The sequence below is a fragment of the Haliotis asinina genome, chromosome 5, assembly GCF_037392515.1.
Source record: "Haliotis asinina isolate JCU_RB_2024 chromosome 5, JCU_Hal_asi_v2, whole genome shotgun sequence".
Lineage (NCBI taxonomy): Eukaryota > Metazoa > Mollusca > Gastropoda > Lepetellida > Haliotidae > Haliotis > Haliotis asinina.
The window spans coordinates 4,477,556-4,503,330 of record NC_090284.1 but is presented as its reverse complement, the minus strand read 5'-3'; the positions used below and the strand labels follow the sequence as shown (position 1 = coordinate 4,503,330).

The 25,775-nt window shown below is 39.6% G+C and overlaps 1 protein-coding gene across 3 annotated transcripts in view; it reads left to right on the top strand.

Moving 5' to 3' along the window:
• Nucleotides 1-25,775, top strand: part of LOC137284787 (neuronal acetylcholine receptor subunit beta-3-like) — a 65,722-nt gene that overhangs the window by 32,915 nt on the left and 7,032 nt on the right. For 2 of the 3 annotated variants that reach the window (XM_067816764.1, XM_067816765.1), the window contains exons 2-4: nt 9,624-9,730; nt 23,906-24,099; nt 24,714-24,820. In XM_067816764.1, coding sequence (XP_067672865.1) covers nt 9,652-9,730; nt 23,906-24,099; nt 24,714-24,820 — 380 coding nt within the window. In that variant the 5' untranslated portion in view covers nt 9,624-9,651. The remainder of the gene's footprint in view (nt 1-9,623; nt 9,731-23,905; nt 24,100-24,713; nt 24,821-25,775) is intronic. The other variant, XM_067816766.1, reaches the window with a different exon arrangement.

The window sequence follows — 25,775 nt, the reverse complement described above, 5'->3', positions numbered from 1 at the left end:
TTCGGCAATGAAGAAACGTCACCTCGCTTGGGTCAAATTTTTCTAACAACTGGTTAAGGCACATAGAGGCTCAAGATGTCGCGTGGTAATCTATTTCGGTATGAACATAATCGAGGAGGGTTCTTGCAAGAGTTTTGACTTTGGGTGAAATTGAGGTTTATTACTTCTAGTCCAAACATCAACAGAAATATTGAAACTTTAGACATCACAAGAAACAAAGCATTGACTGGTAGGTCCGTTTTAATGGTTATGTCCTCCTTGTTCTGGGATACTGATTTAGTCAGCTATTGTCCAGAGCGCAAGACAAAGAACGGAGCACGAAAGGCTGCACTTCTGAGAAAATTGTAGGAAACTGCTAAAGAGAATACTCTTTCCTTTGCAATGGCTGCAGTCCAACAGTGTGAGCCCATTTTCATCGACATCTCAATGTATGTCGAAACATCACCTGTGATAGAATAAAGAAGTTGTATATACATAAACGTATCACCATATCCACAGCAAATATAACTTCGTTTCTGTGTTTTCGGAAACCTTATGGATACTGGGTAATTTAGGTTTCCGCTAAGTTTCAGTACCCGAAACAGACAAGAAGAGTTTCCCCTGAGTTTCCAAACTGAAACTAACTAGTCTTGGTTTCCGTCATGCTCCCACAACTGAAACTGTAGTTGGGAGTTTCCATTTAGTTTCAGTTCAGTGAAATAGCCTAGTTTCTGTTATTGCGGAAACCTCGTTGACACTGGGTAATGTAGGTTTCCGCTAGGTTTCTATACCCGGAAACCGACAAAACCGTCGTCTCGGCGTACATGTATATGAAACGACAAGCCTAGCTTGGTGCTGTTCCATTTTTGTTTCTGCTGAAACTGAGTGTAAAAGAACGGAAACTCACTGGATTCTAGATGGAAACTTAAGTTTAAGTTTCCACCATTGCGGGAACCAAGTTATTTTTGCTGTGCATTTTTAACCACCCACCTCAACCCATCACAGAAGAAATGTAGACGGAATTTGAAACATGTAAGGTTAATGTCTTCAGGGCACAAGTGTGGCCCCCAACCTCTTCACTGAGCCTTCGGCATCTGTTGCTACAGTCGCATGCACCATAGTTTGCTTCAGTGGTACTCTGCCAGTTGTGGACAAGTACCATACTGGAAGGTGTTATAACGTGGTGCATAGCGTTTAATACTAACTGTGTGTGTTTGTAACGTTTACAGGTATATTTCTGAAGATGACAAAACTTCCCCAAGTTGAGAAAGGGAAGAAGTAGATACTGTTTAGTTGCCTTGTAACGCGAGTTAAATGTCAAACGGAAAGAAGTTGAGTGTGCCTATAGTATTGTTTGAATTCCTGTTTTGAACTTCTGGAATTTAGGAAAAATGAACATACACAAGAATCACTGAGGCACGTTTTTCTTTTGTATACAGGTGGAGATTATCGCACTTGTTTTATGATCTTATGTCTTAGTGAACGCGTGACTTGTGAAAAAATGCGTTTTCTGTCGTACTAGTTCACGGAACGTGAAGCCTCCGAGAGGCAATCTCAGACAGATAGCACACTAAGTGTACGGACGAGGCTGGTCGGTTCAATTAAGGTTCTGTGTGACAATGAAATTGTACAGAGGTGTGTCATCTACCTGAGGATGGTGTGATCTCAGACTCAGCCAGAAAGTTACTACATATATGTATGTATGCCTACTGTGCTAGGCCAGTGAATGAGTTGGGATTGATGACGTTTGGACAGTACTCCAGTATCTTTTTACCTTGCGTGCATGAATCAAACATTCATCTGGCCGTATATGGTCATTGAAAGCACAGAAGGCCATTGAAAACTGAGACTTGCATGGAAAACTGAGGCTATCATTAAACATTGAAAGAACTTTTGACCTGGTTTCATCTGGTACGAGGAAAAGATGTACAAGCAATGTGGACGTGGTCTTTGTTGCTTCGCAGCCTACAGCAGGTGTAGCACTGGGTTACCCTTGAAGCTATATGCTGGATCTCTGGTAACAGAGGATGTTTATTTTCTTGGAGATCAGAGGACAACATATAGGAAGCTCTTTGGCTTAAGTTTGATGGAGAAAGAAGCGACTTGTGGTGTTGATGTATTGACTCAGGCCATGTACCCGTGGGGGAGGTAATAAATTATGACTGATTTGCTATTTAATTATTTTCAGTTAAAGAGAAAAGACGATGATAATGTTTAACTGGTCCCTCAGAAAATTATTGCACAAGATCTTTAGGATGACCTACGGTGTCAGTTCTCGTAATTTAGACCGATTTCCTAAACATAAAAACAGAAAATTATCACCAAAGAGAACATTTACCCACAGAGTCAGGTAAACCCCAAACACATGTAAATGAACCTAGCTGTTAGATGCGAAAAGAACATAATACTACTATATCCAAACGCACACTGACAAAGATACACAATATGCACTTATATTGAGTACTATGTGTGTGTATAAATATACGTATGGAGATATGTACATTGAGATATTCATGGAGCGAAGACAGATTGTAATGATATACAATTTTGGCAGTGTCATCAGATATATAATTATACATAGTTGCATGCGGATAACTAGTACCATAAAGTATGACATACAGATATCATAACATAAGATGTCATTAGATATAGAGTAGCATACAGTTCGACATATACATACTGACATACAATTTGGGAGATGTTATAAGATACAAAGTAGCATACACTGAGACATATACACAGTGACTGGCACAAATTGAGAGTGAGTGAACACTAGCCCCTTAGGGCATTGCCTGTCGCCTTCACTGTGAGGGCATTTAGAGACCCTTGCTAGTGTTAGCAACTACTTGGGCTTAGATGCTTGTCTACTGATTTAATTCTGTCTTGCTTCTTCCAAAATGGCGTCATCCTCCATTTACTTGAGAGAAAGCTATTTCGACTCTTGGCTATCGATGAAATGTTGGCATGCACCGAACTTCAGATGACATCGACATTAAACAACTACCACCAATTACAAACACATACGTTGAAACTTGTACATAAAATAACAATATGAAAGAAAAGATGTATATCGACACATACAAACAGACACACACACACACACAAACACAGACACTCACACATTCAGACACACACAGTTCTTGATGGAGTTCTTGATAGAGGTATTCATCAAATTAAACACACACACACACACACACACACACACACACACTCCGCAGTTTCTGGTGGAGCTTACGTACAATTATAGGTATACACAATACACCCACTATCACAGGTACATGTACGTTCACCAAACACACACAAACACACACAAACACACACAAACACACACTCACATATACATACAGACACACTATCCACAGTTTCTGGTATAGTCTACAGGCATACATCAAAATACACACACACATTATTAGAGATACAAGTATGTCCAGGACACAGACACAGACATCTCTGACACTCTCTCTCTCAGACGAAATACACCAGTTGGAATATACGCCACAACAGCTGACATACACGTAGGTGTGTTCAGTTCGATACACTCAGCAGCAGCACTCAGTGCTTGAGTCCAGTATCATGTACTGCGTGACATTACTGGGCTGCTTCACACACATGTTGACATATGCAGAATATCTCCAGGTCAGACACATTGTGGCTACATGCAGATTCGATTCAGAGAAGTGTTCACACCGAACACAGTCGCAGCTCAAGATTTCACAAATTCAAAGCTGCCCAGATCTAAATAGCTATTATGCACATAATTTGACGTGAGACTGTTAAACAAACATTTGTTGAACACAGCTATCATTAAACATTATAACGTGCATGTCACGTGACTACAATCATACAATGGTCATTTGGAAGTTTCCTTGTAATTATGGAAAGTGCTTTGTCGTCTGTGGAAAATCTGTATAAATAAGATTACAGGTACATTGTCTTTCTCCCTCCCTCTGAATAACTGGAACACATCTATATTCAATATACATAACGTATAAACCCATATATACATATATAGATTTAATGAAATATGGAATTGTTGAGACGTCATTTGATAAATAGTGTGTGTAAATGGGATTACGTTTAGATTCTAGGCTTAGATAGACATTATATAGACAAGGAATTGTTATTATTGGCGGATAAGATTTCCCATGATCCGTGCAGCTGACTTAGGTCGGGGTATCCTGCTGTGTCTTATCCCAGGCACAGCGATAATACAGACGGTCCACCTGTCGGATAATGTGTGCAGACATCAACATACCTAAAGCTAATCAAGTGAAACAGAAGCCAATTCGCTTCGTTAACTAAGTTTTTATCATGCACACGCGTCGCTAATTTGACAGAGCCATCGCAGATACGTGCGTTATGTGAATTGGCCCACGCTTTTAGCCTGCAGTTGCTCATTACAGCGGGAAATCAGTGAACTTTTCCTGCGGAACACAAAGGGATATGTACTTTCAGTGAAAGCAAACCATGTCATCCTCTCTCAAGTCTGACACACAGAAGAAAAAAACACGTACAGAATACACATGGAAAACACAAATACAGCATACACAGTGCCATGAAAAACATATTTCTGAATTATAGATGTCAGACGACCTACCGAACAGTGTTGTGTGTATATATACATAAAGTTTTGTTCATGGCTGTAACAAATTTAATTTCAACGAACTATCAAAATAGTTTTAGAGACGAAAGGGATAGATAGATACGAGGACAGATATAGAGGGGGATGGAGAGTAGGAAGAAGTAGGGTAGAGAAAAGAAATGAATGACAGTCATACATTTTTTGAGTGGTACATACATGCAGCAGAGTGTCCTAAAGCATGGCGTCAACATCTGGTTTCACCAAAAGGTATGTTATGAACAATGTTTTATAGAAACAGTGTTTGGGTGTTCTGTTTGACCCATTCCGAATCTATTTCATTTGACTGCTCATATATGAGAGTTTTTAATTTGAGATTATTTTTACTCACTGCGCACGAGATGGTTATTATTCCCTTTGTTCAAAATGCACTTGCACGTTACACAGATGGAACTTTCACCTGGTCAAGTGTTTGCTGACGTACATTACAGCACGTGGTTAATAACTTAATACTTGTTCTGTGTACGTAATGTACACCGAGAAGGATTCACGAAAAATATATCGTTTTATGTTTACAAATGTACCGTATGACGTGCCTGGTTACGTATAGATCCAGTTTTATTGTTTCTACAAAGGTCAGTCCGAAACTTTCGGCGACATATACGTTCTTGTACCGACTTGCCGACTTGTGATCCAAGCGGTTGTAACTGTGTAAAGATTTTTTTCCTGCATCTGTGACGAATAAGTGTGTTTGGATTAGAATCTCGCTCAGGGGAAGATGATGGACTTCGAAAAAATGAGTCGAGTAAGTGTCGTACATATTTTTCATTTGTGTTATGAAGTTAATTCTTACATCGCAGACCAGAATTGTGAATATGAATACACATATCATTGGTATGCATCCTGGTTCTCCAACTCACAAGTAAATGTGATCGCAAACTATTATTGATCTGAAAACTTAAACTTTAATTAATCACAATTATGAGTGTGCATTAGTATGTTATTAGTATCTATCAGACATCAGAGCTTTATGTCGTCAAAATTCACCCTGGAGCAAAGAAAATCAGTCTGCTCTTTATGATTCTCACTGCCGAACAATTGAAACACAATAACAGAACCAGAGCAGAGGCATTTGCATTGTGTGCTTCCAAAAACGAAACACCATAAGTGTCATGAACATGGCCATGTTTCTCAAAACTATTGTCCAAAATTGGTACAATGTACTAACTCGGCGTGTTGATCATGTCCTAGCTCTGTCAGTCCTCCATCCTTATAACGTCAGTTTTAAGCTGAATGAGTCACTCAGCAGCACTTCAGGTCACTTGGCCAACACAATCGGGAAACAGTCATACCAACTGCAATAGTGAGACTGGGGAGCTGGTAGCTTAACGGCCAAAATGTAGAACATAATAGTTAATTACAATCTGTAATGAACACTGTTACTGCAACAAGGTTATCTGGACCTATTGTCATGGTGTTCGTGTCCTTCTTTTGAAGTCGCCGATGACACAGTCAGACTCTTGATTTACACAAATCCATTATAGAACAGTACAATAAACACCAAATTTCTTCAGTGATCACCCTGGTTCTCTTTTTCAAAACGCATGAGACAAACAAAAAGTCTCTCTTCATGTATCCAGGAAGCAGAACAGTATTGATTAGTTTATAGCAATATTGGGGGTGAGAGTGACCCACAGTAGGACCGAGATTCAAACAGCGCTGCTTCACATTTCAAGAGGCACACAGATTGTTGAGCGTATAAATAACTGAAATCGCTAATATCCAGCAGTTAAACAATTCTCAAATCAAAGATCATAAAACGCTTGCATTAATAGGAAAGCTGAATCAATGAGTATGCGTTTGAATATAAACCTTTGATAATATCCCGGTAGAAGTCATTGTGGAAGCGGTTTCTGTTTTGTTTTTTGACGAACACAAACATCATGTTTTTCATATGGAGATATATATTTTGCTGAAGCAGTAAATGAAACAACAAACTTGTTTACGTAAATTACATTTTCCATAATTCAGTAGCTTCTAATGTTGCATTTTACGACTGCAGCGTAGAGATGGCATGTGTATGTTGTCAGGAGGAAATGGGTTTGAGTTGAACAATTTATTTGCCTTTGCGTGTGTTTGTAACACGTGTTAATGATGGGGCATGATATGCTCACCTGTTTACGAATAGATGCTATTGTAACTAAAAGATTTCTTGAAATTCTGGGCATGGTTTTGTCTCGTTTGTTTCCTTTGTTTATGACATGCCTCTGGTGACCCTACTATATTCTGTATTTGTACTGTCCGGGCCCTATTGTGCTGCATAGGAGGTCTCACCATATCGTCTTCCGTGTGAATATGAGGGCAGATGTAATGAAGAACGTCGCCCATAAGTGCCAGAGTTGAACTCAAGCCATCCCGTAAAATATCAGTATGAGTCCAGTTGTACATGAGTGCTCCTTATGTCTGAGATAATAACAGACAGTGTTCAATCCGTCAATAATATGTCTAGACATGTAGAACAGAATGCCCATATCGTGTAACATCAGCAATATGTGTATCGATGTCTCTAACTCATCAGATTACTGGCTCACACAGTGTTGGTTTTGTGTAACCTCTTTCGCCTTGTGGTTTACCAGGTTTCTCAGCAGTTTCTGGATCCACATCTGGAACGTTTGAATTATTGGTGTATTAGGTCTTCATCCGATTGTAGTTTGAGCCCGGTATTAGCACGTCTCTTAATCCCTAACGTTTTTAGGTCCGTGTCATTGTTTTCCTTAGTCTGTTTATTTAAATCTGGTGTTTGTGTGCGTTCAAATATCAAGACTTCATATCGTATTACATTACATAGCAGTATCTTATCAGGCTGCATGCTACCACGGCATCTCAGCGTGGTCCATGATATCACCTCGTCTAGTATTTGTTCATCATATCAGGGTATATCTAAATGGACCTAAAGCAAGATATTTTTCGCAGTGTAGAACCTCACGACGATTGCTCTTGACATCTTTGCCCAGTAATATGACTTTGAATACAAAAATGATGTCATGGTAGATATTTCATAATGTTGAGATTTGAGAACAACATGTCAGTTGAGGCGTATAATATACCAGACGACGAGTACTGAGCGGAATCTATTGACCATCTACTGTACTAAACACACGTGAATATGGCATAGACATTACTCACATTATAATATCGAACTCCAGACAGTTGTACTTGACTGCAAATTCCCAACGGAAGCCACTTGATACCAAATGTAACTCCTACTGTAACATACCGTGCAGATATTTGAGACTTTGAAAACGTGTTTGAAAACACATCCCTATACCTGATGTATGTTGAAAATGAATGAAAAAGCTTAAAGCCTAATGCATTCTGAAAAAAGACAACGTAATCTGCAAAATATTTAAATGCAAAATCAACAAAACGTTCCTGTGTTATGTAAACAGTTCTTCTGAGTTGTTTTGAAACAAAATAGAGACACAACAGAAAATACGTGGTTCGTTAGTATAAACAACGTCTCTTCCTGACAGGTTATTACGCTTGCACTTCTTATGCAAAAGAAAAATAAATGGCTTGAATTTGAAAACAATAGAGCTTTCGACAAGATCAGTACACTAATGAATGGAGATATGACAGAGTCCTATTTTATAGGTTATTTCTGAAAGGTATTTAATCCTATTATTCAAAATATATTCTATTACACATTTTACGAGTAAGAAACTTTATGTTTAGCTTATTACAATTCAAACTTTCCAACCCCGATTAAGATCTGAAATCTGTCGGTGATATCCTGTTCGGTGGCACAGTGTTCGGTGGCATCCTGTTCGGTGGCACCCTGTATACTCTAATAGTGGATACATGTGTTTAATGCAAAACTATCCATAACTATTTATTTGACTGTAAAAATAGGGATAGGGAGTAAAGAACCTAATCATATGTTTCTGAATAATATTATAGATGATAAAGTTGCAATGTTACTGTCTCCTTTCTCCAGTATATATCATACATCTATTTTTGGCATTCAGCTACAATTACATTAAAGGAGATATAAATGTTCCACATTTTCTCAAATCACTCAGAAACTACTTAACACACACACACACACTCACAGAGACACACACACAGAGGCACATACACACACACACACATATATATAAATAAATATATATATTCATATTGTTATCCCTAATAGTACCTGATTATTTTATGCCCTTTATATATTTAGCCTTGATCGAATATATATGTTTTGCGTTGGACAAGACTTCAACCATATTAAGGTGGCTTTATACTACAAAAGTCAGTTTGCAATAAATAAAGGACATTTCCATGAAACGACTCTGTCACCTATTTTAAACAATGGCTCTTTTATGTACCTGATTTAATTACATGCAAGAACCTCTTCGCGCCCTCTTCTTTGACTGTTTTGTCTTTGAAATCAGAGCACGCCAGGCAAAATAACGGGCAGCCCATAGTGTTTCCGAATGTCTCAAACACCGTCTTCCTTCTTGAAGGATGGCTGGCAAAGCAGATAAATTGTTCCTTAATAACATATATCGGGAGATCATACATCGCAGCAGGTCTGGTGGGCATCTCCATGGTTATGCGCTTGAGGATGAAGATTATGTGTTGCATAATCTGTGTTTTCGTGTTTTGATTTCAGGAAAATTCCATTTGACAAAGCAACGTTTGTCGTGTTTGACAACACAAATTAGAGTCAGTTTTTAGAAGTAATGGAGGCGGTTTACAAGTAGCATCATACGTCTTATAATCTTAGGAACGAGCAGATAAGAGATCAATAAAAAAATAAGATATTATATCTTTCTACTTGCTATAGTTCTACACTCACGATCAGCCACGAATATCTTCACTACGTTCAATTAAACACCAACTTGAAGATCGTGAATATCTCCACTTTCTTTAATTAGACTTCAGCATGAAAGTCGTGAATATCTTTGCTCTGTTTAATTAGACACCAACAGGCAATCCTCTGAAGCGACTCGCTGACGTCCAGTTGTGCCGACCCCTCCTGTCTCTCATCGTTTCTCTCTTGTCCCCCACACAGTTACTGGTCAGGCAGCATCACAGTGAAGATGACGTCACAATGTATCTCCTACTTCAACGCTGTCCTTCTCACGGCAATCCTGTACTTCTCTCACGGCGAGGCTGCAAGTGAGTTCACAAGTCTCTCACCATAACAGAAACATTTATCGAACTTATTATACCATAAAATATTCAGACTGGTCCTATATCTAGTTCAGTCTGGAAGTGATATCTTACATTTATAGAGTTATTGATACATCGCCGTCATATTGATAAAAACACATTTCATTTAGGATGGTATAGCTATATCACGTTTATACTGGTAGGGTATATTACGCTCAAACTGGTACTGATATATCATTTTCTCACAGGCGACGCCATTGCGACATTGAAACTGATATAGCAAAGAAAACCCACGACTTTATGTGTAAAGCCAGGGCTTAACCAGCCACAAACACCATGAGTTTACACACCCTTTGTAAATTGTCACAGAACCTGTAGATTGAGTAGAAAGTCAGGAGATATGTTCCTTTACAATCTAATTATCTTGACGTTATCTGGTATTATACGTCTGCAGAACTTTCATAGATATTGAAAGGCTCGATTATGTGAGAACAGTATGTGGCCAGGCTAGAGATAGAGGCATAACCTTTTTGCATGGCAAAATGTCTTCCTCTCTGTTTTTTTCACATAAGATATGCTTTTTGGAAGCAGGTTTTCGATGTCACTCATGTTATGGTTTTGAACCGGTTCCCGAGAACAGTATCTCAAATGCAATTGTAAGCTGTTCCGGGTTATGATATAACATATGCACCCTTTGATCCAGAGTAACCGTTATTACTTTTATTCAGTCATTTTCAGGTTATGCTATAAATGACAAATCAGTTTAGAACCTGTGATTTAATAACATCGAAACAGTTACACTTATCGCACCTAGCTTCACTGCAAGTAGAAACATATCAGCTGTTGTTTGTGAAACGTTTGTGTGTTAAAATGCATATTACATTTTTGAATGAAGAGTGAACTGTACAGTTATTACGTTGTTACGTTCACCTGTATTTGTCATTGCCTTAATGGTGTTTTGCTGATTCATTTGTCATATGTTAACACTAAGCGTATATTTCTTTCAAGCTGCTACTTATATATCAAATCAATACCTGCATTATTAAGTGAAATTCAATCTGGAATCGAAAATGCCATCTTTTACAGGTACAAAACATGTATGACAAATTCAACGTAGTTAATATATCGTAAGAATACATGACACTCATATCATATATTACATTAAGACTGGTAAGGATATATTCGGCCTGTCAAGGTCAAATTTCATTCATATAAGAAGAAATTAATGCTGATAAGTATGCATTACATTCAGTATCGTACTCGATAGATACATTACACTCAGTCTATATACAATTCAGAATGATGCAGATATAATACGTTCGGGATGATGTTATGATTAATTTCAATACAGATTGGTGGTTACTATAAATCCAAGAATGAATACGGGAACAGTAAGGGTCATCTGGACTTAAGAGTGTCTCTTTTTTGGTCAAATGTACATGTCGGAAACCATGTGAACTATGACATGACAAGTCTACTATTAAACGATGTCCTCAGATGTCTACTTCGCACAAGTCGGGGCGGTGGGGATGGCGCTGGGGTTAAAGCATTCGCTCGTCATGCCGAAGGCCAGGGTTCGATTCCCCTCTTGGGTATAGTGTGTGAAGCCCATTTCTGGTTTCTGCCCTCTACCCCCACCCCACCCCCACCCCAAAGCGCTAAAAGCGGCGTGCAGCTAAAGTCACTCACTCACACAAGTCCTTCAAACAGGATAAGTCAGCCTGCATCAGCATATGACAACGATTTGACCTTGGCAATCTTCTCCAATAATCTGACAATAAACGCAAAGTTCTGCTCATCCTGTTCTTGAAAATATCAGGCAGAGCAGTCTGGCGTTGCTTAATGAATGCGTCACATTGGTTATTTACGTTGTAAAGATCAATGACATGCTAACTCGAGCAATACTCAAAACCATTAAATCTCTGTCGGTTCACCGGACATATCGCATGTGATTATCATTCATTTGTCATTTTTCCATCATTGATTCCATGGCAGTCAGATCATCCGTCCAAAGTTGAATTTGCTGAAAAGTAGACTTCATTCTGTTCAATGGAATTTTCAATACCCGTAACTATCGTCATACTATTCAATAAGTCATAACTGAATAATGAAATAGTGTTCTAAGGTTTCATTGTCACGACTGGTTGCATTAATGGCTGTTATCGATTCATGATTTACAACGTATTACATTCACGTTGCTGCAAACAAAGGACTATTAATGTGAAAACATACAAACATCACAATTTACACTAAACAGGATCAACTCCCATTCTAACCATGCTGAAAGTCACAGCCTCCCAACAACAATACACACATACAGCTATATGCAAATCGGAACATATTACACAATATAAATGCTAACATGACCTACACAGAGCAATGCAGCAAGTAATAGGGAGTGTTGATGGTAAACGTTTATAATCATGATGAGATACTCAGACTGATATCTACTGAGAACTATATACTATTTTCAGACTGATGTTGAAATATTCAGTTCATAAAGATGTCAAAATATTACATACTGTCAGGTGCCAATATATTGCATTCAGTCTGAGGTCGACATATCACATTCAAACAGATGTCACCATATCACATTCCGACACAGATGCCAACATGTCACATCCAGATAGATGCCAATATATAACGTTCAAACAGATGCCACCAGATAACTTTGTGACAGACACTAAATTGAATATATAACGTTCAGGCAGATGCCGACATGTCACATCCAGACAGATGACCATCAATTACATCCAGTCACAGATGCAACATTGAATCTGATGCGTGTGTTACATTCACTCAGATGCGACATATTACCCTCAGACAGAAGCCAAAATATCACATTCAGACATATGGCAATATATCACAGTAATTCAGGTTAATACTGTTTTCTGAAACGTTGTATTTTTGTACTTACAGACCATTTTCTAATTATCGAACTTTCCCTAGTACTCTGACAACATTTTTATGAAAAGTCATGAATAAATTCCAGTACAGCGCATGCAGTCAAATTCAGTTTCAATCGACTTTTGTTTGAAATAGTTAAAACCTGTGTACCATGTCAATGTAAAAAGGTACCTTCTCAGCACAAGAGTGACGTTTTTCTGTGACAAAACAAGCAACAATCTTATCTGCCGTGTTGCTGGCTATGTGTTGATTATTTGGTCAAAGTAATACTCTACCTGACCAAGTAAAACTCATCATTGAGTGCCATCGTAAATTTGTTTTGTCACACAGTTTGTTTTGTTATATTCGAAGTATATGCAATCAAGCAAACATCGTCTTGGGACAGATCATTCCTTACCAAACACTCCAGGCTGTTTATCAGCGGTCACAAGTGTGATCTGAAAAAGAGTACATACTTTATCTGATGCATCATTTAAAGTTACGTTACGTCAAGAAAGCATTTTTCATATGATTGCTTTTGTTTGTGGAGAAGTATTGTCTTTATTGGACACAGTGGTCGATTAAACGAATGCAAACAATGACAGGACATAAGCAGGTGTTCGGGCGCCGTTCTCTGATGTATGTTAAAGCTGTTTGAAGACGCTAGGTAATATTCTGTCAAACTAATCCCATTTATAGTGATTCATTAACACGTGCTCATGATATAGACGCAGTTGTACCGACCACTCTGCAGTTGGCAGAGTCTCTGATGGATGTGGATAGGGTGTTGTTGCTTCTAGTGTACAGATGGGGACTGGTACTAATGGACAATACAGAAGGCCCGTTTACCATTTGTGTTAAACGACTGATATTATATCATGTGAAGAGCCTGACGCATAGCACCAAGTCAATGTAAGTTGCATTATTGAAAAAGACTGAAATGTAAACATACTCGATGGTGATAAAAATGTCATCTGGACATACGTTATCCAACATGCCAAAAAACATATTAAATGTTGTTGAAATAGGCTGAGTAGAAATGGTGTTCACGTTCAATACATAAGGCCCGAACTGGAGTATTGCTGAAGTATTCATAAGAGCAACCCTGCCCTACCTATTCACACCATCAAACAGACGAAAGATTGGTCTTTCTGCATCAAGATTAGTCATGGGACAATGGCCAAGTGTATGGTATACATGGCTGTGATCTCAGTGCAAATGTACGTGTCCAGTCTACAAGACTTTTATGTGTAATGTCAATACATCTGTTGATGTTGTCGGTCCAAGTCTAAGTGGCATCCGGCATACTTGCATGCTTGTAGTTCATACACAGTTCTAACCACTTGCTATGTAAACCATACAAAAGAAAGTACCCGAATGGTGTTTCAGGAGTTTTTAGAGTGAATATTTTGAGTGTGACTTACAGGTTCCAAATATACTATATATATTGCATATCCTTACCAGTGTGTCATGAAAATCATGACTTTGTTCAATCGCACGTGCATGTATGTCCCAACTGTATGAAACACACCCAGTTGAAGTTGTTAGTGATGTACCTCTTAAAAGCATACATCAATATGCCAAGATAATCAGCAGCGGGGTCAGACGGAGCCAGTGAATTGTTGCAGGTTGTTCGGACAGTCATATTGCTAGAACGTTCGGCTTTACTTGGCAGACAGCAATCAGACTGCGACGCCAGTTTGGCCAGACATCTGACACTATCAGAACTGGAAGATCGAGAGTGACGATATTGCAAGATGACCATTATCTGGGCAACCGTGTGCGAATAGTGACATCTTCAGTATCTGCAGCGTTGAGTCATGACATCAGCTGGAAGACTATCAATTAACAACTGCATGCCGTGGGCACCCTTGCCTACCGTCCAGTTCGGAGCACGTCATTAACAAATCAACATTTGCTGAATCGTCTATGTTGGGCTAGGAATGCAAACGTCGCAAATGGGTACTCTTCCTTTGGTATTACATTTTAAGCAACGTGTACAGAATATACGTTACACATTTCAAAACGTTTTAACTTGCGAATTGCGATCACACAGCATTGGTGTAGGTAACATTGTCAAGGCTTGGTTTTGTGTCTCGCATTTCTTTGCCACAAGTAGATAAAGGAACTAAGTGACGATGAGTGTGACTGAGGGACGTGTCAGTCACTGAACAGCCTCCAAGGGAGACATTGACGCAACTGGACTGAATTGTCACAAGACATGTACTGGTTCATGTTTGAGACATCGCAGGAGTTGTGTGTTCCAAAGATCTGTATAATCAACTCTCACTCTATGACATCTTTGATATTTTATTTGGTTCTTGATCGTCCAGGCCGCTTTTCTGAAGCAGATTTGTTCTGCAGAGCTATCAATCTGTCAGGCAAGCATGAACAAGGTACAGAACATTTCTTTGATACCAGCTACATTTACATAATCAACATTTGTTGTTGACGGCGTTCTATGTGTGGGATCATTGTAACATATCAATTCATGAAATGTTGGACAGAAAGGATCTCTTATTAAATTACTGCAAACTAATGACAGCAATGTAGGTTTTACTTGATTGCGGTCGTCTACTGAGTGATATAGCGACATTGGGCAATGATTATACGTTGTCAAAAACACGGTCGTACATCAACAGAATCTACCAATCATCCCATCTCACAAAGCGACCTTGGGACCTTTTCATCAATTCAGTACTCATCCTGGCCCAATCTTTGCCAAAACATGCATTTTACCACCCCCTTCAAGCATGCATTCTCACATCCCAACTATCCCACATGACCAACCCACTTTACCCCATCACAACCGCATCACATCAACCACCCACCAACTCCATCCATCCTAGCAGCCGCCAATACACCTCGGTTAATCCCTATTTTCTCAAGCAAACTATTTGAGACCTAGGGATCTGCTCTATTACCATTTTGTGCAAACACGTAGTAGAAAAAATCAGTAGTTATTCCTGCTGTACCCGTGCTGGGCATCAGAAGGTTAATTGAGTTGAAGCACAGTTGCCGCTGCTCACGGGGAAGAGTAGGCCTGTTTTGGGAACTGGCATAGCCTCCAGCCAGAACCGATCATTCTTTTACTATCATATTGAAATAATTCCGCTTACATCAAACCGGTGCTAATTTTCCGAACGATTGCTTGCTCATTTTTCCCCTTACAACCATGAATTGTAATTGCGCATGGTAATGTTTAATCATGCAAAGGCCAGGATGATAAAATCATCAACACTCTGTGTGTCTCCCGTGTGTTCAATGTGTGCCCTCAACATATGTGAAGAGCCAGACACGTCACATAAACTAACTCTTGTACTTATCAACAGATCCAGTCTGATGAAGTTACAAATAAATCATCATTAATCTGTAACTATGTGCAAACAGACAACCCCACTTCTACGTATACCCTAATATGTTTGGTTAGCATCACACCATCGCGTACTTGGCACACCAAACATAACCTTATAACACTTGAAGAGTGCTCATTACAGCTCCAAGGTTAATAGTTAAAACTGCAAGCAAATCGAGCGTTGATCTTTTTGCAATTATCAGCAATGAATATAAAAAATGAGCGACAATCACCGATTTGTTCCAGCGATGAAACCTGCACCATAATGTTGTCGCTGCCAATATGATTACTGTTCTTGACAGCAATATGTAGTCTTGTCGCTGGGTCCCAGTATTCATAATAATAATTAAGGTTTCCTCAAGACTGGTAAAGACATAATTTGGAAGTTACTTTATATAAATCAGAATTGGTTTTATCTGTCCATGCTTAGCATTAAATATCTTCCGATATGTGAATAATTACACAGTTGACTTGAGCGTGTTAACAGGGCTAGCATGTTTAATTATTAATGCCGTTTTTGATGCCGTTATATGTTCTGTCAAGAGGAAGATGTTCCGAAAAGACGACATCTGTCCCTAGGACGAAAATGTCAGATGTTTTCTCCAGACGTGTATCTGAGCACTATTTACGTTTGTACGATAAAGCATCAGTTTTATGACCATGATAGTTAGCTAGGTCAGCGCTGTGCTGAGATCCCCACAAATCACACTGTAGTGTTAAGAGGGAAAGCCGTGGGTGTACTTTAAGCTCTGTATACCCTACAGACAGATAAACAGATGTACGCTCTCTTTCAAAGTATATACTCACGAAGAAGATTAAGGACACCAACATATATATCTTCCTGTCACACATACGTGGACAAATAAATGCACACAGTGTCTGTATGCAGTAGCTAGAAGCAAAGGGTTCATTGATTGAGCTGTATGTTCCTTAAATTGCGGAAAAGGGGAAAACGCTGTCCTATAAATTGTGTACATAATATTTCAAGAACCCCCAACAGTTAACTTCACCTACAAGAAGACGATTTGATTTCATCCAGGTTGTGTAATCATATTGTAAATAACGTAGACACAATAATTTCTACAATCAAAAGAATCCACTGCACGATTTCAGCTTAAATACCACAGAATAAATACCACTCCACTGCATGAGTGGATGCCAGGAACAACCTCTATTATATAAACAACCATCCATCGACTAAGTGGTATTTTCCATAGGAAAGGTCGCATTTAAAGAGCTTTCTACACAATAGAAAGAAACGAGTCATTCTTTGTGTATTCCGTTTCTTCAGATGATGGGAACTGATTTGGTACGCCAGTAGTGATTTGTACCCAGATTGCTGATAATGTGTCCTTGAGAAGATATCATAACGTGCAATTATATTTTGATACACCACACATCTTCACCCCAAGATCAACCCCATGGGAGACAGCGGGCAGATTATGGATAGATAATCAGTTGAAAGGTCCCACGGCATGTCAATGGATGAATTTCCAGATCAGGAAAGTCTTCTGTGTTGATTCTTGGTTGGAACCAATCAACCTATGTTAATCGTAATTGACGAGTTAATTGATCGATAGGTCGGACTCCGCAAGTTGCTGGATACTGGCCCCTTGGCTGTGGAAAAGTAATATTAAATCACTGGTCCAGGTTTAATCATTGACAGGACATAGTCATGTGGCTTGAGCACACGCACACGCACACGCACACGCACACACATACACTCGCAGCCACAACCAGACAAACACACAAGCCAGTGTGGTTCCAGTCAACAATATGCGTCATTCCCCATTGCATCCTTCCTGTGCCATCCTTCAACTGACATCCTGTGTCTGCCAGTGGAAAGGTTTAGGATCTTATTGTACAGGACATGGAACACCAATGTACAATGATATCTATTTCCAAATGAAAACAATACACCAACCCAAAAATACGTACATTGAATAATGCAGTGCGAAGCACAAGATAAAAAAAATGCATTTGACAATTCCGTTCCGAATTAACTTGATTCACAAATCAATACAAATTACACAAAAGTAATAACAATAAAAAATGACAGTACACAGAGTGACAATAAAAATGACGGTAGAATTACAATGACAGTAAAACAACAATAGCCGTGGTAATAAACTAAGCAATAAAACAATTAATAATAATATTTACCTTGCGGCAACAGTAATGCAGCTTTCAGTAAAGATCATACAGACACGCGCTTTCATACTGGTATAACCCACGCCAAGAATGTTCCATATGGAAGTGCTTTTTTAAGAATCCACGCTAGGTTTACCGCCAAAATATTCCCAGTATGGGGTGCATTGCACGCTTCCTTTTAGCTGTTGTTTAGAGCAGCACTCGCCAATATTTTGTATGGCGACGATTTGTATCTATTTGATCAGGACACTCTGATAACCCAGTGATTGACATCAGCAGCATCGATTTAAGCAATTGGGGAGGGATGGCATGTGTTGATCCCGTTAGCTGCCTCTTACGACAAGCATGGGTTGATGAAGATCAATTTTACGCCGGGTCTTTATTAGCTATTGTCAAAACACAATGTTATGAACTCCTACAGAATACTTACTGAAACACCGTTTCACTATGACAAAAATGTTTAACGGTATGACACACTGCCATATTAAATTGCTTTCTGGGTACCATTTTAGCTGTGTAACACTATATGTGGTTGTCTTATACTTTTAGTCTGTAACCACCCATTGCAAACCGCGTGTATTACGCAGAGACACTCTTATGAATAAGCGTTGAGACTTACGCATCAACCAGCCCTGCTCGACATATTGATTTTCTTGGAATGAAATCATTATGGCAATTCTCATAGACAGCCTAATGTGTCCTTCCCATTTTAAAGCGTTTCAAAAGCATTTTGAAACGTTTGAGAAATGTACACATCCACCTATATATATAAATGTAATTCTGACATACAATAGGTAAATAACAGAGGCAGTATGGAAGTGTTTACCTATGAAATGTTGCCTTGCCTGCCGAAAGCGCCTCACTCAAGTGCCCCTTTTCTTGTGCATTATCTGGAAGAAATCGTCTGTAAGGAAAGATGACGTGAATATGGTCCTCTTACAACCAAACTCTATGTATGTAAATATAAAATGGAAGTACATACAGACAGGCTGAACATCTCCACTGTCTTCGTCAAATACATTAGTTACAAAAGTACATACTGTAATTGTGTTCATGGTAAGACTCTCCTTTACATGTACAAAAGCTTCCGTGCATGATAACAAACATGGCTAGTGAACTAATGAAAGGATGGCATCAACATTTCAGCGGTCAAATTTTCTATTATCCTTTGTATAATATATATTGTACCACATTTTCAGGAACTCTTGAATGTGCTCTTTTCAGTAAGATTTCAAAGAGTGTCATAGGCATCTTTCTCAAATGTGCAATTACGGTTACAACATAGAAAGCTTGCTAATGACTTAATAACGCTTAGTAGTAGACACGTGGAGTCATATGATGTCCATGCTTTATTCCAATTTGACACCTACTACGTGCTACCTTGTGTGTTCGTGTTGACAGCTGATTTGACTATGCGTGTGTTTGTGTTGTGAGACCTTGTTAAACCTGTTAAAGTAACACTCGTTTGACTCAGGAAGCTCCTAAATTACTGCACGCTGTTTCACATGTGGCTGACAGCTTGAGCTACTTTCATTTGGGGACCAAGGACTTACCTTGAATCCCATTTTAACAGTATAATGATTTTGATCAGTCTTACTGACCGTGTCGTGTTCTGTTGTGCCGTGAACTACGAAAGACTTGTGTTTCCATCCCCACAATACTTTAAAATATGGTGCTTGTTGTTCTTCTGACTGACGATCGGCGTTAAAGACAAGAAGCAGTCAGAAAAGGTCGGCTATACGATCGGGTATTGGTATGCAGCAATACCTAAATCATACATATAGACAGGCATGGTTGCAACAGCTGTAGGTCAGGTCAGTGTTTCTCAGCACAAGTTTCTGCAGCAAGAAACAGACAGTACGTGGATGTTGCTAACGTTACAAGCTTTATGTCACAGGCTGTGTTACATGTACAGTTGTAGACCCTTTCATTTGCATTCCAGATGAACACGGCGTATCCAAAACATGCTCTACGTCAATTCGTACCTGGCAATCCAGTGGTAGAATAGTGTTTTCTGTTCAGTTAATAGCTGGTGTTCAGAATGCAACCTCTGTGTCACGGCGCATGGGGAGTATTCATAGAACCTGTCTTTCATGAACTGCTACTGTGTATCAAATAAAACAATTGACCTATGGTAGTGGCACGATGTGTACTACTTTAATTCTCCTGTGGTTTCGGAGAGGGAGTGATTTGGTATAAACACATTAGATGTCAATATGAGACATGAGATATTTTTTTGATTGAGATAACGTGACTTTTTCTGTGTGAAATTTGCGGGAAGGTCCTCCCCTGTGTCAGCTAAGAATGTCAGAAGTGGAAACCTGTGAAAAATGACTCACGACTTGCCTCAATCTATTATTGCTACACAGATGTTCCTCGACTGCATCTCGTGTCAAACACAAACTTCAAGTGTGGTTGCAAAACAACCCGGACGTATTCTGATTTTTTACGACAGAAACAATATATCTGTAATTTTGTATCCCATGGAAAAAAACATACACTTCCCATTTGGATAGAAAAGAGTTTTTGACGTCGGTTGATCATGCGACCCGCTTTCCCGTTGTATTGATTGAAACGACAAGGCTGAGGAAGCGCCTCACAAATATCACCAACCGTAGGCACATCCTTTTCATTAACACGTGCACCCTTCACGTTATCAGTGGGTGTTTCACGTCAGACATACGTGGGATGAAGTTATTAGTGGGATGTCTAGGAACGCCTGATGGAAATCACGGGTTGATGAAGATGGTCGTGTTTACATAAAAAATCTGCATCCCTTCCAACTGTGTATAAATATCATATTAGAGGCATCAAGAGAATGAGTAATGTTGGTCGGTGGGTAACCATACCACAATCTCAAACAGATTCATAAACATTTCTGTATAATAACAGTTCACACTAATGGAAATGCTGCCTCAGAGAAGAATCTAACATATTCTAAAATAACATTTGATTTGCAACTCTTAAAAATGCAAAACATACCTTTGCACAATGTTAAGCGTATGTGTAATACTACCTCAACCATGTCATTTTTTCCATGTTTCGACAGATATTTACGGCAGCTCAAGAACGTGGTTGCAAATTCAGTTCTTGTCCCAATATAGTTGAAGCAATTTATTTACATAAAATTACCCGTCAACAGAGAACTGTTTATACAATCTGTAGTGGGAATATGTGATGATTAAACTGATAACAGCTCTCTGCAATTACGTAAACAAACTTAGCAGACCGTACTTCTTCTCTGTGTGTGATCAAATCAGTATGAGATCCTACAACAGATATATATGATTTCCTCTGATTTCGCGAAGAAGAGGTCATGTGTTTTGGCGGGTGATATATCGTGTTTCACTTGTGTCACCTAATGCCTGGGTTCGATTCCTCGAATGTGTATAATGCGTCTACTACTAGTGTTGCGATAGAAACACTGATGGCAGCCACATATAACCAAACACAATCAGACCTATTTAATGTTTCAAACATTCTTTATGAATGTTAGTTGTGCCAGTGGTGGACATTTAGATTACAGGGCACATGGGTCTCATTCTCAGATTGCTGGCTAACTGCTTAATTTATACAGTATTCATTGTGTGAATATTTATATTGCCGGAATTGACACAACAAAGTGAAAGTCAATTCTAAAATGATTTATTTCAGGTCTAGTTATCCATTCATGTATTGTGATAAAATGAAATCAGTAAATATGCACATTATTACCCATTTGTGTTTTAAACGACGGCTTTTTCTGAATTCTCTTTAAATGACATTTCCATGGCTAGGAAACAACCGACGTCTTGACTGTCACGGTGTCTTAGCTCATACATCGTGTCTTTAAGCTATCTTTGTACGATACAGTTGTACCCAGACTAAGACAGAGCACGGGTGTAATGAGTGTGTATAATACACACTGAACTGATGCCGAGTAAAGTACTGGTTTCTAAACATCACCATTTGGTATGACCAGTTACTTCCCAACCGTTCACTGAGTACCTGCCGACGGACTAACGGGGTCGGGTGGTCAGACTCGCTGACTTGGTTGACACATGTCATCGGTTCCCAATTGCGCAGATCGATGCTCATGTTGTTGATCACTGGGCTGTCTGGTCCAGACTCGATTATTTACAGATCGCAGCCATATAGCTGGAATATTGCTGACTGCGGCGTAAAACTCACTCATTCACTCACTCACTCACCTGCTGACGCTTCAGGTACGGTGCTGGTTAAGGTCAATCCCCTGAGTGACTGTTAATGCAAGTCAAGATATTTTCGTTCTTTCTTTGTTTTTGTTCCCTAGTATATGAATCAGTACATTGAGTGTTGTGCAGCCCAACCATTGTGTCCATTCCTTAGGTGTTGTGCAACTCAACTGCTGTATGCGTTCCCTGATATGTAATCAGTAATTATATTAGGTGTTGTGCAACTCAACTACTGTATGTGTTCTCTAGTAAGTGACTCTGTATAATGGATGTTGTGCAACTCAGCCACTGTTAGCGTTTTCCTGATGAAAATCAGTACATTAGTTGTTGTGCTCACTGTGGTCATGTTGGGTGTTGTGCAACGCAACTACTGTATGTGTTCCCTAGTGTATAAATCAGTATATTGGGTGTTGTGCAACTCAACTACTGTATGCGTACCCTAGTGTATATATCAGTATGCTGAGTGTTGTGCAACGCAACTACTGTATGCGTTCCTTAGTGCATAAATCAGTATATTGGTTGTTGTGCAACGCAACCACTGTGTGCGAGTCCTAGCGTAGGCGTTCTCTAGTGCTCCTCAGACAAGCAACCCACTATCAAGTAATAGGTGGCTTCCGTCGGGCCTGTATAGTCTTTGTCATGACGCCCGGTCCCTTTGAGCACTCACACTGAACGATTAATCTGTCAGACTGGTTTATCTGACAACACACGTCTGGCCATTACCTCATTCAACCCGATATCAAACACGTCTGTCTTGCTGGCAGGAGTTATACATCAAAGATCATATGAGAAGTTGTCATCAGTGGAACCCCTGCCGCTTCTCCCAACGTATGATGAATGGGTCGGGAAACGATCAGTTATAACATTACCAATACCTGCTCCTCACCAAACAAATAACTGCAAGAGAAAGCAAATGACTTCACATTTTTAAATATTTATGTATGTCTTGGCGTTTACGTTATACTAAGTGTAAACATACAAATGACAGTATATTGCAACTCAGTACCCAAGTACTATTTTGCAAAATATGTATGTTAGTGTTCAAATAACTTATCTGTCTTTAAGTTTACCTGTCAGTGTTCCTGCTTCTCGACACTTGTAAGACTTGGGTCAAAATTAGGTGAGTGACTTGAGGCATCGCGGTCGGTTGTGGTCGATTGAGTTCCTTATCCGTGCAAAGGTGTCCTTCCGTTGCCCTGGCTCGGACCTCTGTGGGGATCATAATGTAGTGCATGATACGCCAGTGACATTGAGTTTCATCAAGGTAGACAACCGTTCACTACATGTGCCGCTCATTCCGACGTTCCGGTGAACTGCTTAGCGAGTGATCTAATGCCGCTGTGAAAGTTCTTATTCCAGCTACATAGATCCTAGTACCAGAACGGAACCCAATCACAGACGTTAACCTCAATCGGGTGGGTTCATGGCCAGAAAACCTAGGTGCATAATCAAAGCAGTCTTGAATTCGTACCCAGGATCATAGTTTTGATACCGATTTTCACACGAATGTTCATCCGACACAAGACATAATGCCATCTTATGTACAGTGGGATTTGAACTCTACGAAATGATAGTCTTTGCTTTCCTTTCCTACAGGTCGAGCTGACCTGTCTGACGAGAAACTGTTGATACGGACGTTGCTGGAGGACTATGCCAAGCTGGGTAAGATGGGGCGACCGGTGAAGCAGCAGAACGACACTTTGCCCATCTACTATGGCCTCAGTCTTATACAGATCCTCGACCTGGATGAACGCAACCAGATCCTCAGTACCAACGTCTGGGCGTCCTATGTGAGTCTAATCGTGTCACGACGCCGTGGCAGCAGCTGAAATGACCTTCGTTTATTTCTCAGTTCGTTACTTCGTTCGTTCATTCATTCATTCATTTCTAATAGCATTTTGGGCACTTAAAGGAACCCACGTGTCCGTAGATAGATGACCAGATGGTGGCCACACGAATACGTGCAAACACCTAGTTGACGGTACAGCAACGTGCAGTAAACATGGACAAAGCACTGTGACTATCTGTCCCAGTCCACCAACTGTGAAATGGACGGGAAAGCCACATAAACTCGGTGCACCTGGTAGGCTGTATGATCCCCAGGGAGTTGAGATTGAAAATACTATGTGCCGTTGTGATGGACATCCAATGATCGAGGGAACAACAAAGCGCCCCCGAGCAGTTGAATCAAATGGATATCGGCGCTATATAGATATCTAGTAGTAGTAGATATCTATTGGTGGTAGAGGCAGACACTAGGACACAACATACATAATACATGCACTTCAACAAAAAAGAGATTTCTGACTAATGTAATATTCACTCAAGCGAGATATATTTCTTCGATAATACATTATCTTATCACTAAAATATACTAAGATATATTACTCATTGATTTCTTCAGCAATGGACGGACATGTACCTGAAATGGAACGTCAGTGACTACAATATTACAACTGTGCGGGTGCCCACTGATTCTATATGGATGCCTGACATCAAACTGTATAACTAGTAAGTTGGACAGATGTCTTGCACTGCGCCATTAGAATGCTAGACATACCAGACATTCCCTTGGAAATATATAAGCAAGTTAGATGACATATTGTTACCAAGTTTTATTGTAACGCCAGGAACCGAGCCCGATATTGGGCAACCTGTCATATCATGAATCGAGGGCACAGGTCTTGAGTGCTGGGGCATTATGGTGGTAGGGGTAGACCCGGGTTTGATTCAACAGATGTATATATAAGCCCATTTCTGGTAAGCCCCTCTGAAATATTGATGGAATATTGGTAGAAGTGACGTAAAACTAAACCTCGAACATACTTGCTAAAAACCATTGTCAAAATCTTCACATTTGAGATTCTGTCCAAGCATCAATACAGAATGGCTGTTTAGACCTTATTCTAAACGCGTACTGATCTATTCGGTATTCTCCAGACACCCCACACCTCTCCTTATGTCACCCTCCCCTGGCCAGTTTGAAGCTCTTCATCCATGAGAATAATGCATGCCTTTGACATGAATGCATATGTGACGCTCAATAAATTGTCAAAATGTGTTTTAATAATCTCTTATATGTTACAGCAAAGTAATTAACTAGTCAATGAAATTTTATCATCCTTGTGATCTGGTAATATTTGCTATCTGAATCTTCATGTTCAGGGCTGTATGAGTCTCAAACAAACACTCCGCTGAGACAAATTACTCTAAAATCAGCTGTAACTAATCATTGAGCTTTCATCTGACAGTGAGATATTAATACTTGCTGATGGAAAGTGCCATAGTTACAAAACACTCTTACAACCAATCACTTTACAAAAATTCCGAAGATCAAACGATGTACGTGTTGATGGCTAACAACCAAATAATAATGTCATACATTCTTTCGTTACAGATGTTCATTTGAACATCGGGGCGGCGGGGTAGGCTAGTGGTTAAAGCGTTCGATAGTCACGCCAAAGAC